Genomic DNA, 18,667 nt, shown 5'->3' on the forward strand with positions numbered 1-18,667 from the left:
CACACAGTCGGCGCAGCAATTCATTTAGCCATTGCAATGCGTCGATTTGTTTATTTTGCCTTATATGTTATACGCTACTATGTCACTTTTACAATAATCTATATGTATGTAAGTAGCGCCAGCAGCGGCGGCATAGGGTAGCGTAGAGAAGTATAGCGGCTAGCCAGCAACTTGCGCGTAATGCAATCAAGAATGAAATCATTTGGCGACGCTGCTTACGGTTTTGCCTTTTTTGCACATAATAAATGAGCGCCAGTAAATGTGTGTATGTAAATATGTTCAAATGTAGGTGCGTGTATATACGTGTGCTATATTTACTTATGACACTGACATTGACCCACCTACGCCACCGACGCCTGCCGACTTGCCCCGCTTACAACTCTCCGTTGCTCCTNATTTTTGCACTTAATAAATGAGCGCCAGTAAATGTGTGTGTGTTCAAATGTAGGTGCGTGTATATACGTGTGCTATATTTACTTATGACACTGACATTGACCCACCTACGCCACCGACGCCTGCCGACTTGCCCCGCTTACAACTCTCCGTTGCTCCTCATACGCCGCGCGCTGATCATTCATGAGCCATCACTTTAATTAAAAGTGCCAACTACAGGNTTTTTTGCACATAATAAATGAGCGCCAGTAAATGTGTGTATGTAAATATGTTCAAATGTAGGTGCGTGTATATACGTGTGCTATATTTACTTATGACACTGACATTGACCCACCTACGCCACCGACGCCTGCCGACTTGCCCCGCTTACAACTCTCCGTTGCTCCTCATACGCCGCGCGCTGATCATTCATGAGCCATCACTTTAATTAAAAGTGCCAACTACAGGCGTTTTTTCGCAGTGTTTAGTGTTGTTGTTGTTGGTTAGTCTGTTACATAACACACAGATGACAGGCGAATTTGTGTTTTTATAAGTTGTTTTACGGCAACTAGTCAGATGTGTGAGCAGCCGCCCGCTGCCCGGCACGCGTTGTAAGCGCCACGCCACACCCTTCTTCGATTGGCATGATTGCTGTTAGCGCATTGCGTGCGACCACCAGCTGTTTACGAGCGCTTTTCTTACAGAATTTTTTTCTTTCGTTCTTTCTTCCAGACACTTGTTTTCTCATACACTTGCACATACGCTTTGCTTGTTTCGGCTGTAATCATTTTTCGTTTTCTCTCTTCTCTTACAGGCTCAGCGTCCGGAAAATACCGTGATGCAGGCTCTGGAATCACTCAATGATTCTCAAGTGAATGACTTTCTGAGTGGCAAAACTCCTTTGAATCTAAGCATGCGACTCGGTGACCATATGATGCTAATCCAATTGCAACTAAGCACAGTGAATCCAGCAAATGGTGGCAGTTCGGCAAGCGGCAATCACAGCAGCGGTGGTGGTGCCGGTAACAGCTGCTCTGGTAGCAGCTCCTCAACATTGCGTGCACGTTCCAGTCAACGTAACAATCGCTCGGCCGTAACTACGGGCCACAGTCATAACCATAATCACCACCATCACCATCATCACCACCACCATCATCAGCCGACAACAGCTGCTGGTCACTCCTCAACAACATCAACCAGTGCCGCTGCAGTAGTGAATGGCTGTACAGGACAACAGCGCAGCAACAGCGGAAACGTTACCGCCAGCGCACGCATACCAGTGGGCCCAACATCGCAATCGCTGATGAGCAACACAGTCAACGCTACCACTATGACCTCGCATGCAGCTTCAAAAACGGCAACTAGCAGCAACGGCGCTTTTAAGAGTTCAGACCTGAGCGCATTCTTGAGCAAGCGTGACTATGAAAATCTGCAGAATATTGTAAAGAGTATTGCCATGTCGCAGCCAGCGCGGTTAACTTCGCCTCCTACAGGTCACACGATGGTTCAGCAGTTGCGCCAATGCGCTCCTAACGTTGTGAGCAACAACATTGTCACGTCCACCACGGCCAACACGGCTGCCACAGCTGGCCCGGCAGGCTTCCACAACTCGCGTGCTTCTACAGCGGCGCCAGAAGGTGCTAATGCTGCTACTGCACTACTGGAACAGTCGCCCATCAAATCGCTTTCGAACCTCGTTTCCAGTCCCATCAAAACGGCTGCCATAAAGAGCATTCCTATCTCTAAAAGTAGTTGCGGTGGTGAAAATTCTCACAGCAGCACCACCACCAACAGCGTTGCTGTCGAAGCTACATGCCAGGACCCCATTGCCGCTAAGCTCACCTCGTGTCTGTGTACACGCCTCAACGGCGGTGCATCGGCCGACAAGGACACTTGCATGGATACCAGCTCGTCCTGTAGCGCAGATGTTGGTAGTGTTACACCTACACATACAGAGGCAATGATTGCAGAACATGGTGGAGTCGTTGAGCCACATCTAGTGACCAGTACATTACAGAAGCTTATTTCCGGTAGTGGCGGTAGCAGCACGCCTTTGTCAAACTCGTTGCACAAAACTGCTAACAATCCAATCACACGCTCGAAGCATCGCAGTCATCACCATCACCACCACCATCACCATCATCACCACTACCACCAGCAGCAGCTGCAAACTAAAACGCTTTCGCCTATATTGCGACCAAAGGCCAGCACTAGCGCCTTACCACGTCCTATACCATTAACCACGCAAGGCTTGGATGACAGCGGAGTTGGCGCTGATGCCGACACCAGCATGACCAATGCATCCACTGGCAGCATCAACACTAATACATCATTGCCACTCGCTGCAACCGCAGCGCCAGCTACACCAGCAACACCGACGACCAACAGCGAATTGGATGATTCCGGTGTTGCTGTCTCAGATTCACGAAACCTAGCCGAGGCATCGCGCAATTTGACGCAGACGTTACGCAAACTCTCAAAAGAAGTGTTTACCAATAAAATTGATTTATCTGGCGGCGAGGAAACACCACGCAAAAGCAATTCGGGCGCTGTTATCGAATCAATGAAGAATCACGGCAAAGGCATCTACTCGGGTACCTTCTCAGGCACGCTCAACCCAGCGCTGCAAGATCGTTATGGGCGCCCCAAGCGCGACATCTCCACCGTTATACACATACTGAATGACTTGTTGAGCGCCACGCCGCAGTATAGTCGCGGCGCGCGCATTAGCTTCGAGGCGCCTTCCTCTTCTTCAGCGGCAGGTGGTAGTTCCAGCGCCAACGGCACGGTAGTGCATGGTATACGTAGCAAGCAGGTGAGTAAATAGCATAATATATTTGAAACATAAATATGTACTTACTTTCTCTCTTTGTTTTTGCAGCTCTCCATGAAGCACGGCCATCACCAGCATTCGCAGTCTTGTGTAAAATACCTGAAATCACAACAGCAGCACGGCAGCAGCAACGCTTGCGTTTATGGCGAATGCAACGGCCACTATGCCAGCAGCACGAAAACCTCATCCACTCGTAAAGATGCTGCAGGCGCCACCACCAACACCTCCAGCGCCACTTCTCCGGCCGATGAACGCACTATATGCAGCTGTCGGTATCGCAGCAATAGTGAGACCGGCGAACGCGAACGTGAACAAATGTGCCAAAAATGTGTAACCGACATGGAGAATTCGAAAATGAAATCGAAGATCGACCAGCTGCGGCAAGTGATGCTACAGAGCAAGCAACGTCGTGAGGCGCGCAAATTGAAGGGCGCACCATATGGCGCGCGGGCGGCCACCGCCAGTTCTCCCACCAAAGCGGCAACAGCGGCAGCGGCAACCACCGCTATCGCTGTATGTGCAAACAGCATCTCGAATAGCAATGGAGCGGCGACTGCAATGCCTTCAAATAAACCTTCCACATTGAGTACAACAAGCACACAGCAGTTGGCAGCGGCCAACAACAGTAATAACACAACCACGCCCAGCGAAGTGTCGCCCAATCATATTGTGGAGGAAGTGGATACAGCAGCTTAAATAAGTGGAAGGTGCATATCACGGCTATGGACTAAAGGAGCAGCAGTGATCTGCGTGCTACGTCAGCATGCGGCGCAGAAATGGAAAATCATACCACACACAATCACGAACACACACACACACACACACTTATACCTACACCCTATTCGGCCAACTTTGTCCTAACTTGTAGCATTTATTAGTTTATTGACTAGGCAAAATTTATGCAAAACAATCCTCGTCGCTTTTGTGTAAAAAAATCTCGCAATAAAAGGTACAATTTAATGCATACAAACAACAAATTAGCAAATAAATTGTTTTAGATGATTGATGTATGAATGATGGCAGCGTGTATTGCTGCTAAAGAAACACTAAACTTAATTTTTATGTATGTGCGTAGTAACAACAATTACACAAAAATATTGAAAAAAATACAATAAATGAAATTTTAAATGAAAACCCCAACAACGTAATTTATAATTAGATCATGTGTGCAAATGAGAGCATTCGTTGAAAATCACGTTCAAAAAAAAATTAAAATTTAATAAAACTTATGAAACTATTGAATTTTTCTTAAATTATACAAAATGTTAATTTTGTATTGTATTTTTTACTTTATAAGTAGTGAAAATTGGAAATGTAGACAAAATTTGAAAAAAATACATAATTTGCGAAATTCGACAAACAAACTTAAGAATTAGTACAATTGTTTAGTTAATTGCAAAATTATTAAAAAAAAATTGTCTGCACATCACTTAATAGAATTAAAGAAATATATTTGAAGAAAAAAACTCGGAACACATGATCGCTGATAAATTTAGATAGTTTGCATTAACATGTAACTTGTAACTGTCGTACCAAATTTATGACTACTGCAAAATGGCATAGCTAAAAAGGGCGCGCAACATTAACCAATGCTAGAGAAATGCAACACAAGTTTCTTATATGTAGTTTTATGTGCACAGTCAAGAAAAATATATGTATATTTCCTTTTTGACTGTATCGCAGCGCACGCGTGTTTCATCTTTATAAAATTTATCTTTTTCTAACTATGATGCATTAATTTCATCTTGACTTTTACATAAACACTAAAGGAAAAATTTTCTCTTTGGCTAGTAACGAAAAGAAAAGTTTTTCTCTGTCACTAATGCGACTTGGTCGACTTGAGTCTAACAAAAATTTTTAGTAATTCTAGTAAAAATAAGCGTTCTACGCTTTTATTAGAAATAATTAATTTTTGTAAATATAATTGCAAACATTTTACTTACCGGCTTGACAAAACAAACAAAATATCTCCAGCGTCTGAAAAACAAAGGTCAAGCAAAACTATACCAAGCCTTTGCACGCGACCATAAACTCCAAAGTGTTGCTTTTCCAAAGTGTGTGGTGCTTTATTTTCTTGAAAAAAATTTGCCTTTTCATTGCCCTTTTGGTATTTGTGCGAAGACGGCAATGAGGAGCAAACGTTTTTCGGTAGAAAAACGCGCCATTCGATTCGATATGCAATTAAAATCCTTTAAACGCTATAAACAAGAAATGAAAAATGGAAGAAATCGAAGCATTTTCTACAAATCAACCACTTTTTGGATATGCAACATACATACATTTTGTCAATTTTTGTTAGCGTTGTTTTATTTTGCGCTAGCGGCGCATTTCTTTATTCACTCGAGCTTTAATGAGGCCCAGAATTTTCGGAGCGTTTGCGTTGAATTTGCTCACAACCTTATTACGCATACTTAAGTACACTAATAACTAAAAAAGTAATTTGAATTTAATAATAACAATTCTGGAATGGGGACTGTATCTGTGTACAATTGTGTGTTTTTGATTCATTTATGTTTTCCTTTTTATTAGCAAAAGCAATTAAATGTTATTTACTTTTCCATTATTTACATACTTGTGAAATGTTTTTCAAAAATTTTGGTAAATCAGCTATTGTAATTTTTGTTCGTTAGTTAAAAGTTTAGTGTGTACAACTACTAATTCATAATGAATTTTACCATATAAAAGAAAAGCAAAAATAATGAAAATATGCAAACAAAATGTTGTTAACCCACTTATTCTACTTACATTTAAAATATAATAATGCTTAATTATATTTTGCATATTAATTTATACATGCATACATACACAAATGTGTTGCGCTTTAAAAGAGTTATGTTTATACTATGTAGTAAAGTTGGCTTATTTTTCGAAGACCAGTTATTCCTACCAATTACAAACATAAATTTATATAAAAAACACTTGTAGTTTTAAATGTTCCCTAGGCACTACTACTTTTATTGTTAATCTTATCTATTATTTCTAACATTATAAATATGGTTTGCTAGCAACAGCAACAAGATTTTCAAACTCAATGTGTTAAAGAGCTTATTATTATTATTATTAGTGAAGTAATTTTGGACAATTGTTCTGTGTCTTTTTGTTCCGTTCTATGTTTTTTTTTGTGTGTATGTTTATTACCTTTGTCGCCTTTCTATTGCAAATTATTCGCTTTATACTGCAATTTAGTTCATTTAATTTGCAATTTATGTTACATTTTCGTTAGTAAAGTATATATACTTATATGCTTAATAAACTTTATGTAATTGAAAATAAAAATTAGTGAAATGGTATATTTAGTTTGAAGAAAAAAGTAAGCTAATTGGTTTCATTTAAAAATTAAAAAAATGTTGTATCAGTTTGCGACAGTCTAGGGATTTCTGAAGTTTTTCTTGAATATTTTGATAGTGTTACAATTGGAAATCTACTGAAAGGCTGCAGAAATTGCGTAAAAAGTAAAACTGGCGCGATTATTGAAGCTCCAAAACACCCATAGCCTATCGACAAAAACATTAAACTTCATGATAAAAAATATTCAATTATATAGCAAACAGAGTCAAATCTAAGAAACTCATTGCAGCTAACTGTTGATATCTCCTACACCACGGAAAAACACTAAACGGGGTTTCTCTGGTAATAAACGGCTATAACTGAATCCTACGTAGGTTCGATTTTCGCGAAATCTACGAAAGTGCTATCACTGCATCCGAATAGATACGAACATAAATTCGAAATTCGTAGACAGACGACGTATGTATAAATAAATGTACATACATCGATCTGCTGGCCGCAATTCAAGAAATAAATCAGTCTTTATCATGAGTTTCATTTTGACCGCACCGGTTCACTTTTCACTTTTGGTTTCCATGGTTTTACTATGGGCGGATGACAAATTTTCGGGTGAATTTTTTTCACGCGAAACTCAGGATAAGGCAGAATACGTTTTTTTGTGAAGCGAGGGAATATTATTTTAACAACAAATTAATAGGAAATAAACCAAAATACATACTCCAATATCATAAAAATTAAATAAAATTAAAAAAAAAAATATTTCTCTTTTTAGAATTATAAAATGTTAAGTAAAAAGAATTAAAAAAAGAAAAAAATCCCTCAGTCCGAGGACTCGAACTCGGATCTCTCGAATGACACTCTAGTGCTTTGCTCACTCGGCCTTTTCGACTGTTGGGACAGCGCGAGCAAAAGGATATAACTACAAACATATGTATGGGCTTGTTCGAGTTGCAATCACAACCGCAGTGTTGCGCGAATTATTAAAGTATCACGTTCTGTGTGAATTTCTAGCAATGTATTATCAGTTGGGCAGTTGCAACAATGTTGCCATTTTTAATCAGTACGGCAGTAATGCCGCTTTTATTACGTGCCTCGAACAGGCCCTATGTATCATGCATTCGAATTCGTAGGTAGCCCTGATAAACAACCCCTGTAGCAATGCATGAATATTGTTCGAAAGTTTTAGGGTCCAATGAGTTGAACTTCGAGTGGGGGTCAATTATCATGGGTATTTGGAGCACCTTGCTCTTGTCAGTTCTGTGAATCTACCTGAGGTAGTCCAACGCTGACGCTAACTTTTATTGCCATCGTACTTGCGTCCAACAAACAAGTCGGCCCTATGATTTCCTCTTCCAAGTCGTTAAAATGGTGTTGCCGACTTCAATCGCTGCCAGCTGCTGTCTGATTAATCTTATTCTCAGTTGGTATCGTGTTTATATTTATAGCCCTTCCAGTCCTACCATAGCTGATGTAAAGAGGTTATGGAGGCTTGGAGTGTAAACACGCTAAATCCGTTTTATGTCTTATAGACTGTCGTATTAATATCGTTCGAAAGAGAAGGAGACCGCATCGTCCGAGCAAAGTAGTTACTGCAATTCAAGGCTATAAGTGTCGGAAAATATTTTATGAGTAAACCTGCTATGTCTAATAATTTCGAATTTCGCTGCTAACACTAATGTCTTTATTGTAGTTCTGCCGGCCACTTGTTATGTTGGTACAAAATATTCAACCCGTCGTCAAATCCATGTGAATAAATTTTTCTCATAACTTAACGTGTAAAACAAAAACGAATTGGGAAAAATTGTTTGTGTTTTGCTTTATAAATATTGGAAATATTTCTTCATGTGAAATTCGCGATAGGGCCGATTAGTTTTTGTATATATTTATATATACCTATAGTTACGGTGACCATATTTATGAGAGCTGAATACGGGACAAAAAATAATTTTGCAAATTTTTTCCACAACATTTTTTTCATAAAAAGTAAGTATGTATGTTCGACCATTTTTTAAAGAGAAGCAAATAAGCAGAACTTTCCACTCGCACTTTATTATACTCAATTTTAATGAGTTATAAAACTGCTAACAAATTTTTTTTTTAAGAATCTAATTAAAAAGTCTGAAATTTTGGTGAAACATTGCAGAATTAATTTTTATAGTTTTTTTGCATAAAACTAGAAATTTGTTGTTATATGGTTTTTTTAGGAAAAGAGCTTTACTTTCATAAAATAAATAATAAATATTAAATAAACTAAGGAAAAATAGCCAAAACTTACTAAAACGTCGAGTCCTAATTTCTATTTAGGTCACTCGACCTCGATTCGAATCACAGGCATTCAGATTAGAAAATAATAACTGTTTATGGAGAAAATTACGTTCATATACCAACATCACTTAAAACTCGTTCATTGGCATGCTATTTCAGTAAGCTGTTAAGGCGTCGAAACACGGAATACGGGACAAATACAGGACATTAAATGAAATGCAGAACATTTACGTATAAAGTAAATAAATTACCAGGACAATGGGTCAAAAAAAGGGGAGTGTTCCGTATATTACAGGACATATGGTCACCGTACCTATAGTAGATAAAATTTTAATTTTTACGGGGGTAGTAAAAAACTTTTAAAATTAGCAAAGGAAGTGCGCTTAGGGGAGATCCTGTAACCAGTTAGCGACAATTTTTTGGCTCACTCTCGCACTTACTGATGCAACAATTTCAGGGCTGCTCAAAGGATATCAATAAATATCGTATTTTCTTAGGATTTGGTTTGAATTTTTATTGGGTGATATAGAAATTGTTGATAAAGGTATTCGCATTGATAGCAACCATATGTGTATGTATGTATTTTGCAAATTCACTACCCCTTAAAAACGTTACTTAATTTCTGCGCTTCAATTGTAGACCCCTGTATTGAATATGTATGTATGTATGTAACAATGATTCAAGAGCGCAGCGCGCTCATTTGTTATTGCAAAAAACAATATTAATTAATGATGGCATACTTTTAGGCGAATCGCATTGCCTCGTCTTTTCAACAGAAACAAATCTTTGAAAAAGCAACTAATAGGGATTCACAACCATGCTTTCAGAGTAATTTGAAATAGAAAGATCTTAAAGAATACGTAAATAAAGAATCATTAGGGCTACTCACCAAATTGAGCTAATGACCTGGCACTCGAACAACAGAGCTGATTAGCTTAAAGCAACGAAAGTGGTTAAAGTTGTTGATTGAGCTAATCAGCCCTTCTGCCCGAGTGCCAGGTCCCTTGCTCAATTTGGGAATACCCCTATTATTACCCTTTCCGAATTTATTTTTTTCTTTTGACGAATTTATAAATGTCTATACAGCTTCAGCGGTCTCACATAAGATAGACTCGACTTTGTATAATTTTTCTTTATGTTTGACTATTCTCTTTCTAATGGGTGGAGTTTTATGTGCCTCCACTCCCACTCCAAATCCATTGCACAAATAACCGAGCGTCTCCCCTTTTGTTTTCGAAAGAGAAGAGGGCTAATGCTCAATGAGTTCGTGTGTCGGCTATATAAGACTTGTTAAGAATGATTTTTATTGTTTTTTTTTTTTTGTAATTTCCTAATTTGCTAGATGTTTGGCGGGTCAGGGATCGAGCCTAGATACAGTGCCAGAAAAAAATATCACCTCAACATTTTTACCAGTTTCGCGTATTGAAGGTTTGTTTAATGTTCCTTCATTTTTTATATGAAAGTATATATCATTATGTAATAAAAACCATCTAAATCCAAATTTCAAACTTTGTTCAAAAGTTAAACAAAGAACAGGTTTTCACTAAAATTTTTAATCAGAATTTTTAGAATAATTTTTTGTATTATGTTTTATAGTCCATTATGTATATATATTTCAGTATAATAAAATGTAAGTTGGACATTGCGAAAAGTCCCATTGATTTTTGATATTTTTTCTTCCATACAAAGTATGTTCGACGATTTTTTTTTATGCAAGTCGTTTTTCGAGAGTCGAATCGTATCGAAAGTTCACGTGATTGCCTAAAATTTCCACTCGACTAGTGTATTAAAACGAAAAAACTTGGCNATGCAAGTCGTTTTTCGAGAGTCGAATCGTATCGAAAGTTCACGTCATTGCCTAAAATTTCCACTCGACTAGTGTATTAAAACGAAAAAACTTGGCAGCACTGTATAGTTTTCGACGTTTTTGGTCGTTTACTTATTTCAGTACGACAATAGACAATGCTACTGTTGTCGAGTCGTACAGTTTAGCCTAATTTACGACTTAAGTACGCAATGAGGCTGATTGACAAATGTATACATAAATGATCAGAATGAAAAGAGAAGTCGATTAAGCCATGCCATCAATCGATCGATAGTAATATCGATAGTATCGATAGTTGAATACTGTCGCCACTATCGATAGTTTTTGAAAACTATCGATGTCGGTTTTAGCGAAACTTCTCTCTTTACCACTCCTAACAATACATTAATTTTTTTTATCCCAAAAAATTCACAATACAGTCGACAAAAAAAATTTTTAGTTATTGGAATTTTTAGCAACTATAAGCTTACACTGAGATGTAATAAAATTGAATAAGCTAAAAAACCGCTTACACAAAATTTTTATAGGAATTCGAATTAAAAAGCTTGAAATTTTAATGATTGTGTAGTTTTTTTATGTTTTGTACAATTTTTATAAAAAATTAGTAGACACTAAACAAACAAAAAAATAGTCAAAACTGTTAAAAATGTTGTGGTGCCATTATTTTGACCAGTACTTTATTCGTTTTCTTATAAAATGGTAAAATGTTAATAATTTCCTTTGTCCGGATTTTGATATGCGCCTCCGTATTTGATCTCAGTTGAACTTTTATAAGTATGAGTTGTCAATTTAAACGAATATCTTTTGTTTTGTAGTATTAGAAATGTATTATTATAGTAAATTTTACTTCTTTGCCATTCAAAAGGGACAAACATATGTATATATGTATAATTCAGACGCATAAATTAATAAGTTTATTTTATTATTATAAAAAGTTCTTTTTGATGCACTACTTAANTTTTGTTTTGTAGTATTAGAAATGTATTATTATAGTCAATTTTACTTCTTTGCCATTCAAAAGGGACAAACATATGTATATATGTATAATTCAGACGCATAAATTAATAAGTTTATTTTATTATTATAAAAAGTTCTTTTTGATGCACTACTTAAATTTAAACAAAGTTATATAATCCTTTTTAATTTACAAAGTAATTTATCAATTTATTAATTATTTAATTTTCAAGCAATTTAGCATTTCAATTCAATACCTCTCACGACGATAGTACTATCGATACTTTCGATGTTTTCTACTATCGTTTCGAAAACTATCGAGTGGCGGTACTATCGATAGTATCCCAGCTCTAGTTGGCAGTCGAAAAAATAGGTTACAAAATATTTTTTTCCTGACGAACATTCAAAAAATTTTAAACAGAATGTTCAAGAATAGTTTAAAAGGTTTTGAAAAAATGCAGTCAGCATAAAAAATGCGACGATTTTATTTATTTATATTTGCCATTCCAATTTTTTTGAAATTTTGTTTATAAAAATATAGTGCATTCAACAGCAAAAACCACAATAATCAATTTTTTTTGAATTTCATACTGAACTCGGGAAAGTGCCTGATATTTTCATCGAAATTTTAAATTTTTCAATTCGAGGTGAAAATAGATTTAGTCCATGGATTTCATGTTATATTGAAGAAAATGCGAATTCAAAAATTGAAAATTCCGATGAAAATTTCTTGGTATTTCTTGCATTTTCCAGAGTTTCTGAGTTCCAGAGAATTAAGTTAATTAAATTCATAACTTAAGAACGGCACATCTAAAAAAAAAGAATTTATGGTAAAAATCTCAGACAAATCGGCTCTATAGATCTTGAGGCACAGTGTAAAAGAAAACATTGTTCGCATTTCTACCACACCCACTTCTAAGTGCTTTAACTGAAGTACTTTAAAATTCCGAATAGGCAAGCTCTTTAATTATTCTTAAATGTACATACATATGTATTTAGAAAAAAACTTAAGCGAGATTTTTTTTACTTTTCATATGAATTGTTTTTTTTTTGTGATGTAACCTGTTAAGGGAAATGTCACTCGGCTGCTCCTCTAATTAGTATTTAAAATATAAAGACCTTCGGGGAAAAAATAACTGTAAAACTTGCAGTATTTATGTATTCAAAATAAAAGAGCCCAGTCATACCTTAAGTACACCACTAATTTACAATGGACTTAATAGAGAAATTTTCAAATTGTTGGCAATAGGTACATAAATAGGTTCATAGTTAAATTATTTTCTATGTAGATATGAAAACCCTAATTAATAAGGGGTCAGTTCGTATTTACGCACTACTGCGGCATTACTGCAAAAAACAGTCCCTTCTATTTCGTAACTTTAATTTATGAAAATGTCCAGCATTCGTAAATGCAGTTAAATGTCAAATTGGAACTATAGATGTACATGCATATGTAAGTTGCGAAAATAAGGCATTTATATGAACTAGTTTATGAATAAAAGAGTTTTTTATTCTTTGCAGTAATACTGCGCATTGCATTTACGAACTGACGCATAATAATAATATTAAAAAAAAGTTATACTTTTGTATTTAGTGAAATTTTGCAATTTGTTAAAAGTCCCACATTAAACATAATCGTCTAAAAAACAACACAATCAAACACACAAACGTGTACATACATTCATACATATGTACGTATGTTTGTATGTTTATGCTTAAGTACACTTGAAACATGTTAAATAAGTAAATCCTTAAACTGTTTATATGTACTTACCTGCTAATGCTAATAATTCACAATCTGTATAGTATCTATATATACATATGTACTTATTTATCCCTTACCCTATTTGTTAAATCAGCTGATTAAAAAAAAAAAAAAAAAAAACAAAGAACCTTTCGAATTGAAAATGACACTCCGCAAAGCAAACTGAATATAAGGACATTTTGAGAACGCAGCAAAAATCTTTTTTTAAACTTAACATACCCGAAGGTTATGGGGAACATACGCCACTAGCCAATACAATAATCTACACGCCGACAAACTAATCGCATATAAAAGTAATTTCAACCCCTTATTATCAATTATACATATTTATGAACGTAATTTTGCATATACATAATTAATCTAGCATTACTTCACTAAAATAAGAAATACATACATATGTCCGCATGTGAAAAGACTTTAGAAAATTTTAAAAATGTTCGTACATAATAATTCAAAAATTATGGAAAATACATATACTTACATTTAAAATTTATAAAGAGCAACAAAAATAATAGCAAAAAAGTTATAAAAATATGTAAATACATACCTACAATTTGTATAATTACTTGAGCCTCAACTGCATTACACTAAGGGCCGTCAACTTATCTATTTTAAAGTATGGTTAAATCAATAGTTGAAATTAAATTGAGAGATTTTTATGGCATTTTCTGTAGTTAAGTTTAATTAAGGATTTGACTATACTCTAAAACAGACAAGTTAGCGGCCCTAAATAAATATAACAAAAATATAAAAAAGTTGTATACATTTATTTCGCTGAATATATTTAAAGTATAAATAAACGAAAATGCATGTGTAAAAATACTTGGTTCTTTTTTTTATAAACAGCAGATGGCGCACAGTGGCGCGACTCAAACAAGTTAGCCGGAAAAAAGTATTTTATGGGTTTAAACTATAGAACGCCTTAAAATGACTACATAATGGTTCGGCGAGGGGGGGGGGAGGTCTATTGCGCACCACAGGTGCGATACTAGGTTAAAAGTGGTATATTTGAGGTTTCTTCACTTAATCCCGTAAATATATCTTCGGAACTACTAATTGCATATAATTTTATAAATACGTTTGGAAAGCTCAGAATGTAGGCTTTCACCATGATTCAATAATTAAAGGTTTGCTCTTTATTGACATTAGAAATTTGACACTCCCTTAACGCCCTTACAAAAGCTTTGCACACACACACACAGTGCCTTACTAAGGGAACCGATTTTGTCAAGAGGAAGCGAGAAAACTGTTTTCTGAGCAAACCTTTTATTATTGAATCATGGGCTTTCACAACATGTACATACATGCATAGGCAATTTCCTTTACAAAAAAACGTTCAATCAGTTTTGTTGAATAATAGACAAAATTAATGTGGAATCTTCCCTGCCAGCAATTGGAAGAGAATTGTATTGCCCATCGCCATGATGTCAACAGCCTTGTCGAATTGACGATTTCGTCGTCATTTTGACGTTTTTTTTTTACCTCAATGACGTTTTGACGATTTTTCCACTCGTAATGACGATTTTTTATATTAGTTTTTCCACCTAATTACATACGTATCGTCGTTTAAAGCACAAAACCGCGTATCAACAAAATGCAAAACCGCGTATGTGAGGTTGCATAAATTATTTTCTAGAGAGTAAAAACACTAATATTTAAAAATTGCTCTCTTTTTTATAAAGCAGTCGCATTTCTGGCTAATATATTTCAGGACGAATGGATAAGGATTGAGCCAAGAGGTTGTGTGAACAAATCCAATTTTTGGCAGCAAAGTTCCGTTACGCGGTTTTGCAGAATGACGATACGCGGTTTTTTACTTTAAACGACGATATGTATGTTGTATATATGTAACAATATTTTTAAAGGAAAACGTAATCCAAAATATAACCAGGCATTTATTTAGTTTTGTTCTACAACCGTGCTTTTAGTTATATGAAATTAGTTCTCGAATTTTAACCAAACCGTTAATTTGCACTGTTGACACTGACTTGAAAAGGCAGAAAAATAGCAGGAATTTGTTCAGTCAAAATCGTCTATCAGTTAATAAATGCAAATTTTACACTTTAAAACTGGATCAAAATCTTCAAAAACTTTAAAACAGTGAAGTAGAACAATTTAAAAGCAGTTGTGTATTAAATTGTAATTTGCCGTTAACAATTACAAATCTCCTCTTATTAACCCATATTGAATGTCGGTTCGCTTCGGTTTTGAAATGTTATGTAATTTATGTAATTTTGTTTGTATTTTTTTATTTTGTAAAAATAAAGAAAAATTATACCGAGCCCTAACCGCCAAAATAACGTAAGCGATATTTTTTTCAAAATTTTCTTTTTGATGCAGAAATATTCCTTGAGCATCTAGATGCATTTCTGCATTAAAAAGAAAATTAAAAAAAAAAATGGCGCTTACGTTATTTTGGCGGTTAGGGCTCGATACGTTTTTTTGGCCGAAATTAATTTTTTTAGGGTAAATTGGCGATGTTTCAGCAAAAGCTTTCGGCAACGCTGGATGTCACTTCGTCGTCACTATTGGAAGTTATCAAAGCGATATTAACTCATTTCACAAAATCAAAAAAAAAAACATTTCTGTCGGTTTTCTATCTTCTTAACAGGTGATCGGACGATTTTTACCCCTTGAAATTTTGAACATTAACAAAGAAGCAAATCTTGGAAGTTCATTCATGCAAAATTATATTTTTTATATTATTTTTCAATTAACGTCCTAGCAATCATGATACAAAAAAGAAGGTAGTTTCACTTGAAATAAACTGTGCTTATGACGGTTATACTTTTCATAAATTGCTCAAGTATTGTTATGGAAATTTTAATATTTTTTAAAGGAATGTTGTGTGCATTGAAAAATAATAACACACAAGGTAAATTTACTTATTTAATCGTATTAGTAGAGCTGTTAATAAGTGTGTATTGATTTAAAATACCTTAAATTACCTTACCGCTAAAACATTTGGCATTATCTGCAGTGTTACATGAAATATTATTATATCTGGAAATTTAGATATTTGGATGTTGCTTTAATTTGGATCCTCTTTAGTGGAAATATGAACAAAGGAATGCTTACCGTTAATGAAAGTCACCATAGAAGCATAAACATATTTGTGATAACACATGTGTAGTCATGAAGAGGGTGGAAAAATTTCCTAATTCTTAGAGCTCCTTGTTATAGTTTACAGGTACATAGATATGTAAACTACTCGCACTACTGCTGTGGTGCTGCGTTTCGCTTAGATTGGACACATCCGTCCCGAGGCAGAAAAGTGGTTGGAACAAACAAACAACATCTTTGTGAAGTTACCATGCACGTGGCCATCCCGAAATATGCAGCTAATCGTACTAAATAATGATGAAAGTAATAGCATAAACAAATAGATTCTCTATGTGCATTACACAATATAATACGAGTATTTTAATTACCTTCCATTTTATATTTAATTCTAGAAATAAATCACTAAAACCTCGCTATAAAACAAAAAAGTGCTAATAAGGGGTTTAAGAATAAGACTGAGATTAAGCCCAATACAGGAAGGAAAGTAAAGGACAGTACGTACATAGACGAAGAAAAGGTTAAAGGTAAATTTAAAAATAAAAACAAAAACAAATATGCGGAAAGATAAAGGATAAAACGACGATCAAGGTTAATTTGAACACTATAAGGTAAAGTTGAACTGGAATATGCAAAAATAAAGATAAATATGAAAAAAAATATGAGGATGAAGATTGATGTTGCTATTGATATAATAATCAATATTGCCATCGATATAATAATCGATGTTGTTATCGATACAATAATGGATACTTCTATCAATACAACCGATATTGTTATCGATAAAATAATCGATATAGTTATCGATAACGTTATAAATATTGTTATCGGTGTAATAATCTATATTATTATCGAAAATGTTATTGATATTGTTATCGATATATTTAACGATAAATAAATCGATTTTGGAATCGTTATATTTTGCGATATATTCATTGATATTTTTATTGGTATATTTATCGACAAAGTTATCGACAGCGTTATCGATTTAATATTCGACACATGACATGTGATCACCTTATATGATAGCGCATCACATTATATCACATGATATGATATTGCATCACATGACATAACTTCACATAATATGATATCACATAATACGATATCACATGGCATGACATCACATGATATGACATCATATTATATGACATCATACGGTATGACATGACTTCACATGATATAACATCATATAACATGGCATCACATGATTTGACATCAAATGAAATCGCATTACATGGAAAAATATTTGTTTCTGTATTGATTAACGTGATTACTGAAATCATGCGCATTGTTTTCTTTCACAATTAAATTTTAAAATACTAATAACAAGCTATGGCTCTGATATTTCAGGCCCCTTAGAAAGCCCGGACCCGAGGAGGATTCCCCCATTCCTACCCTCTCGACGGGTCTGGGTTGGGATAAGGATAGAAAAAAGATAAGATATAACCTTGAGCTTATAAAATTATATTAACTACCCTGTGGTTTTATTCACAACTTCTAAATAAGTAACGTAACTTCCACTTCTTCAATGTGGTTCAGGTGCACTTTTTTTTTCGATAAGAATTGAAATAAATTCTGCTATAAAAAATTTAGTTATCGAAAATTATCCAATTACCGAAATTTATCGAGTCATCGAAGTTATAGATATCGAAATTTATCGAGTTGTCCATATTTATTGAGTTATAACAACGTGTAAAATTATTGAAATTGACCAATGTTAATTGAGTTGTCGAAATTTATAGACACAGAAAATTAGTTGTCGAAATTTGCGGATAGATATCGAGCTATAAAAAACGTATGGGTTAGCGAAATTTGTCAAGTTAATGAAATTTATCAAGTTGTCAATATTTATTGTTATGTTTAGGGACTTTAGTGTTTTTGAAATTCATTGAATTACCGATATGTATCAAATTATCGAAATTTATCGACAAACTGGAATTTATCTGTTATATTTCAAGTCCTGCCTACGACCTTCAAAGATTTAAAAAATTCAAGTTAAGGTTTAGTTCGAAAGCAGGAGAGTTTTCGGCAAGTAATTTTGCACATCATAAGTTAAACGACGGGCTAAGTTAGAAAACCTCTCCAAGGGTGTTAAAAAACTAGAAGTACGGTCGAATTTCGACAGTGGCTGGCACTCTAGTTTATATTTATTGATTGGTATTGATCGCAGAGCACATGGGATATTTTCTGGAAAAAATTAATTAATAAAAGTTATTACAACTAAAATTTTTCATAAAATTTCTTTTATTTATCGTTTTATGGCTTACACAAATTGATTTGTTTATATATATGTATGTACATA

General features: G+C 34.9%; 1 protein-coding gene across 1 annotated transcript; it reads left to right on the top strand.

Annotated features, from left to right (window-relative positions):
• Positions 1–1,174: 1,174 nt before the first annotated feature.
• stx (ubiquitin-like domain-containing protein stuxnet) lies at positions 1,175–4,015 on the top strand (the record flags this gene model as incomplete). Its single annotated transcript, XM_017626586.1, has 2 exons — positions 1,175–3,187; positions 3,254–4,015. Coding segments are annotated over 2 exons (2,661 nt in total), but the record flags the coding sequence as incomplete, so codon positions are not given.
• Positions 4,016–18,667: the final 14,652 nt, after the last annotated feature.

This window comes from Rhagoletis zephyria, unplaced genomic scaffold, assembly GCF_001687245.7.
Source record: "Rhagoletis zephyria isolate East Lansing unplaced genomic scaffold, Rhagoletis_zephyria_1.1 Rzeph_scaffold_04701, whole genome shotgun sequence".
Lineage (NCBI taxonomy): Eukaryota > Metazoa > Arthropoda > Insecta > Diptera > Tephritidae > Rhagoletis > Rhagoletis zephyria.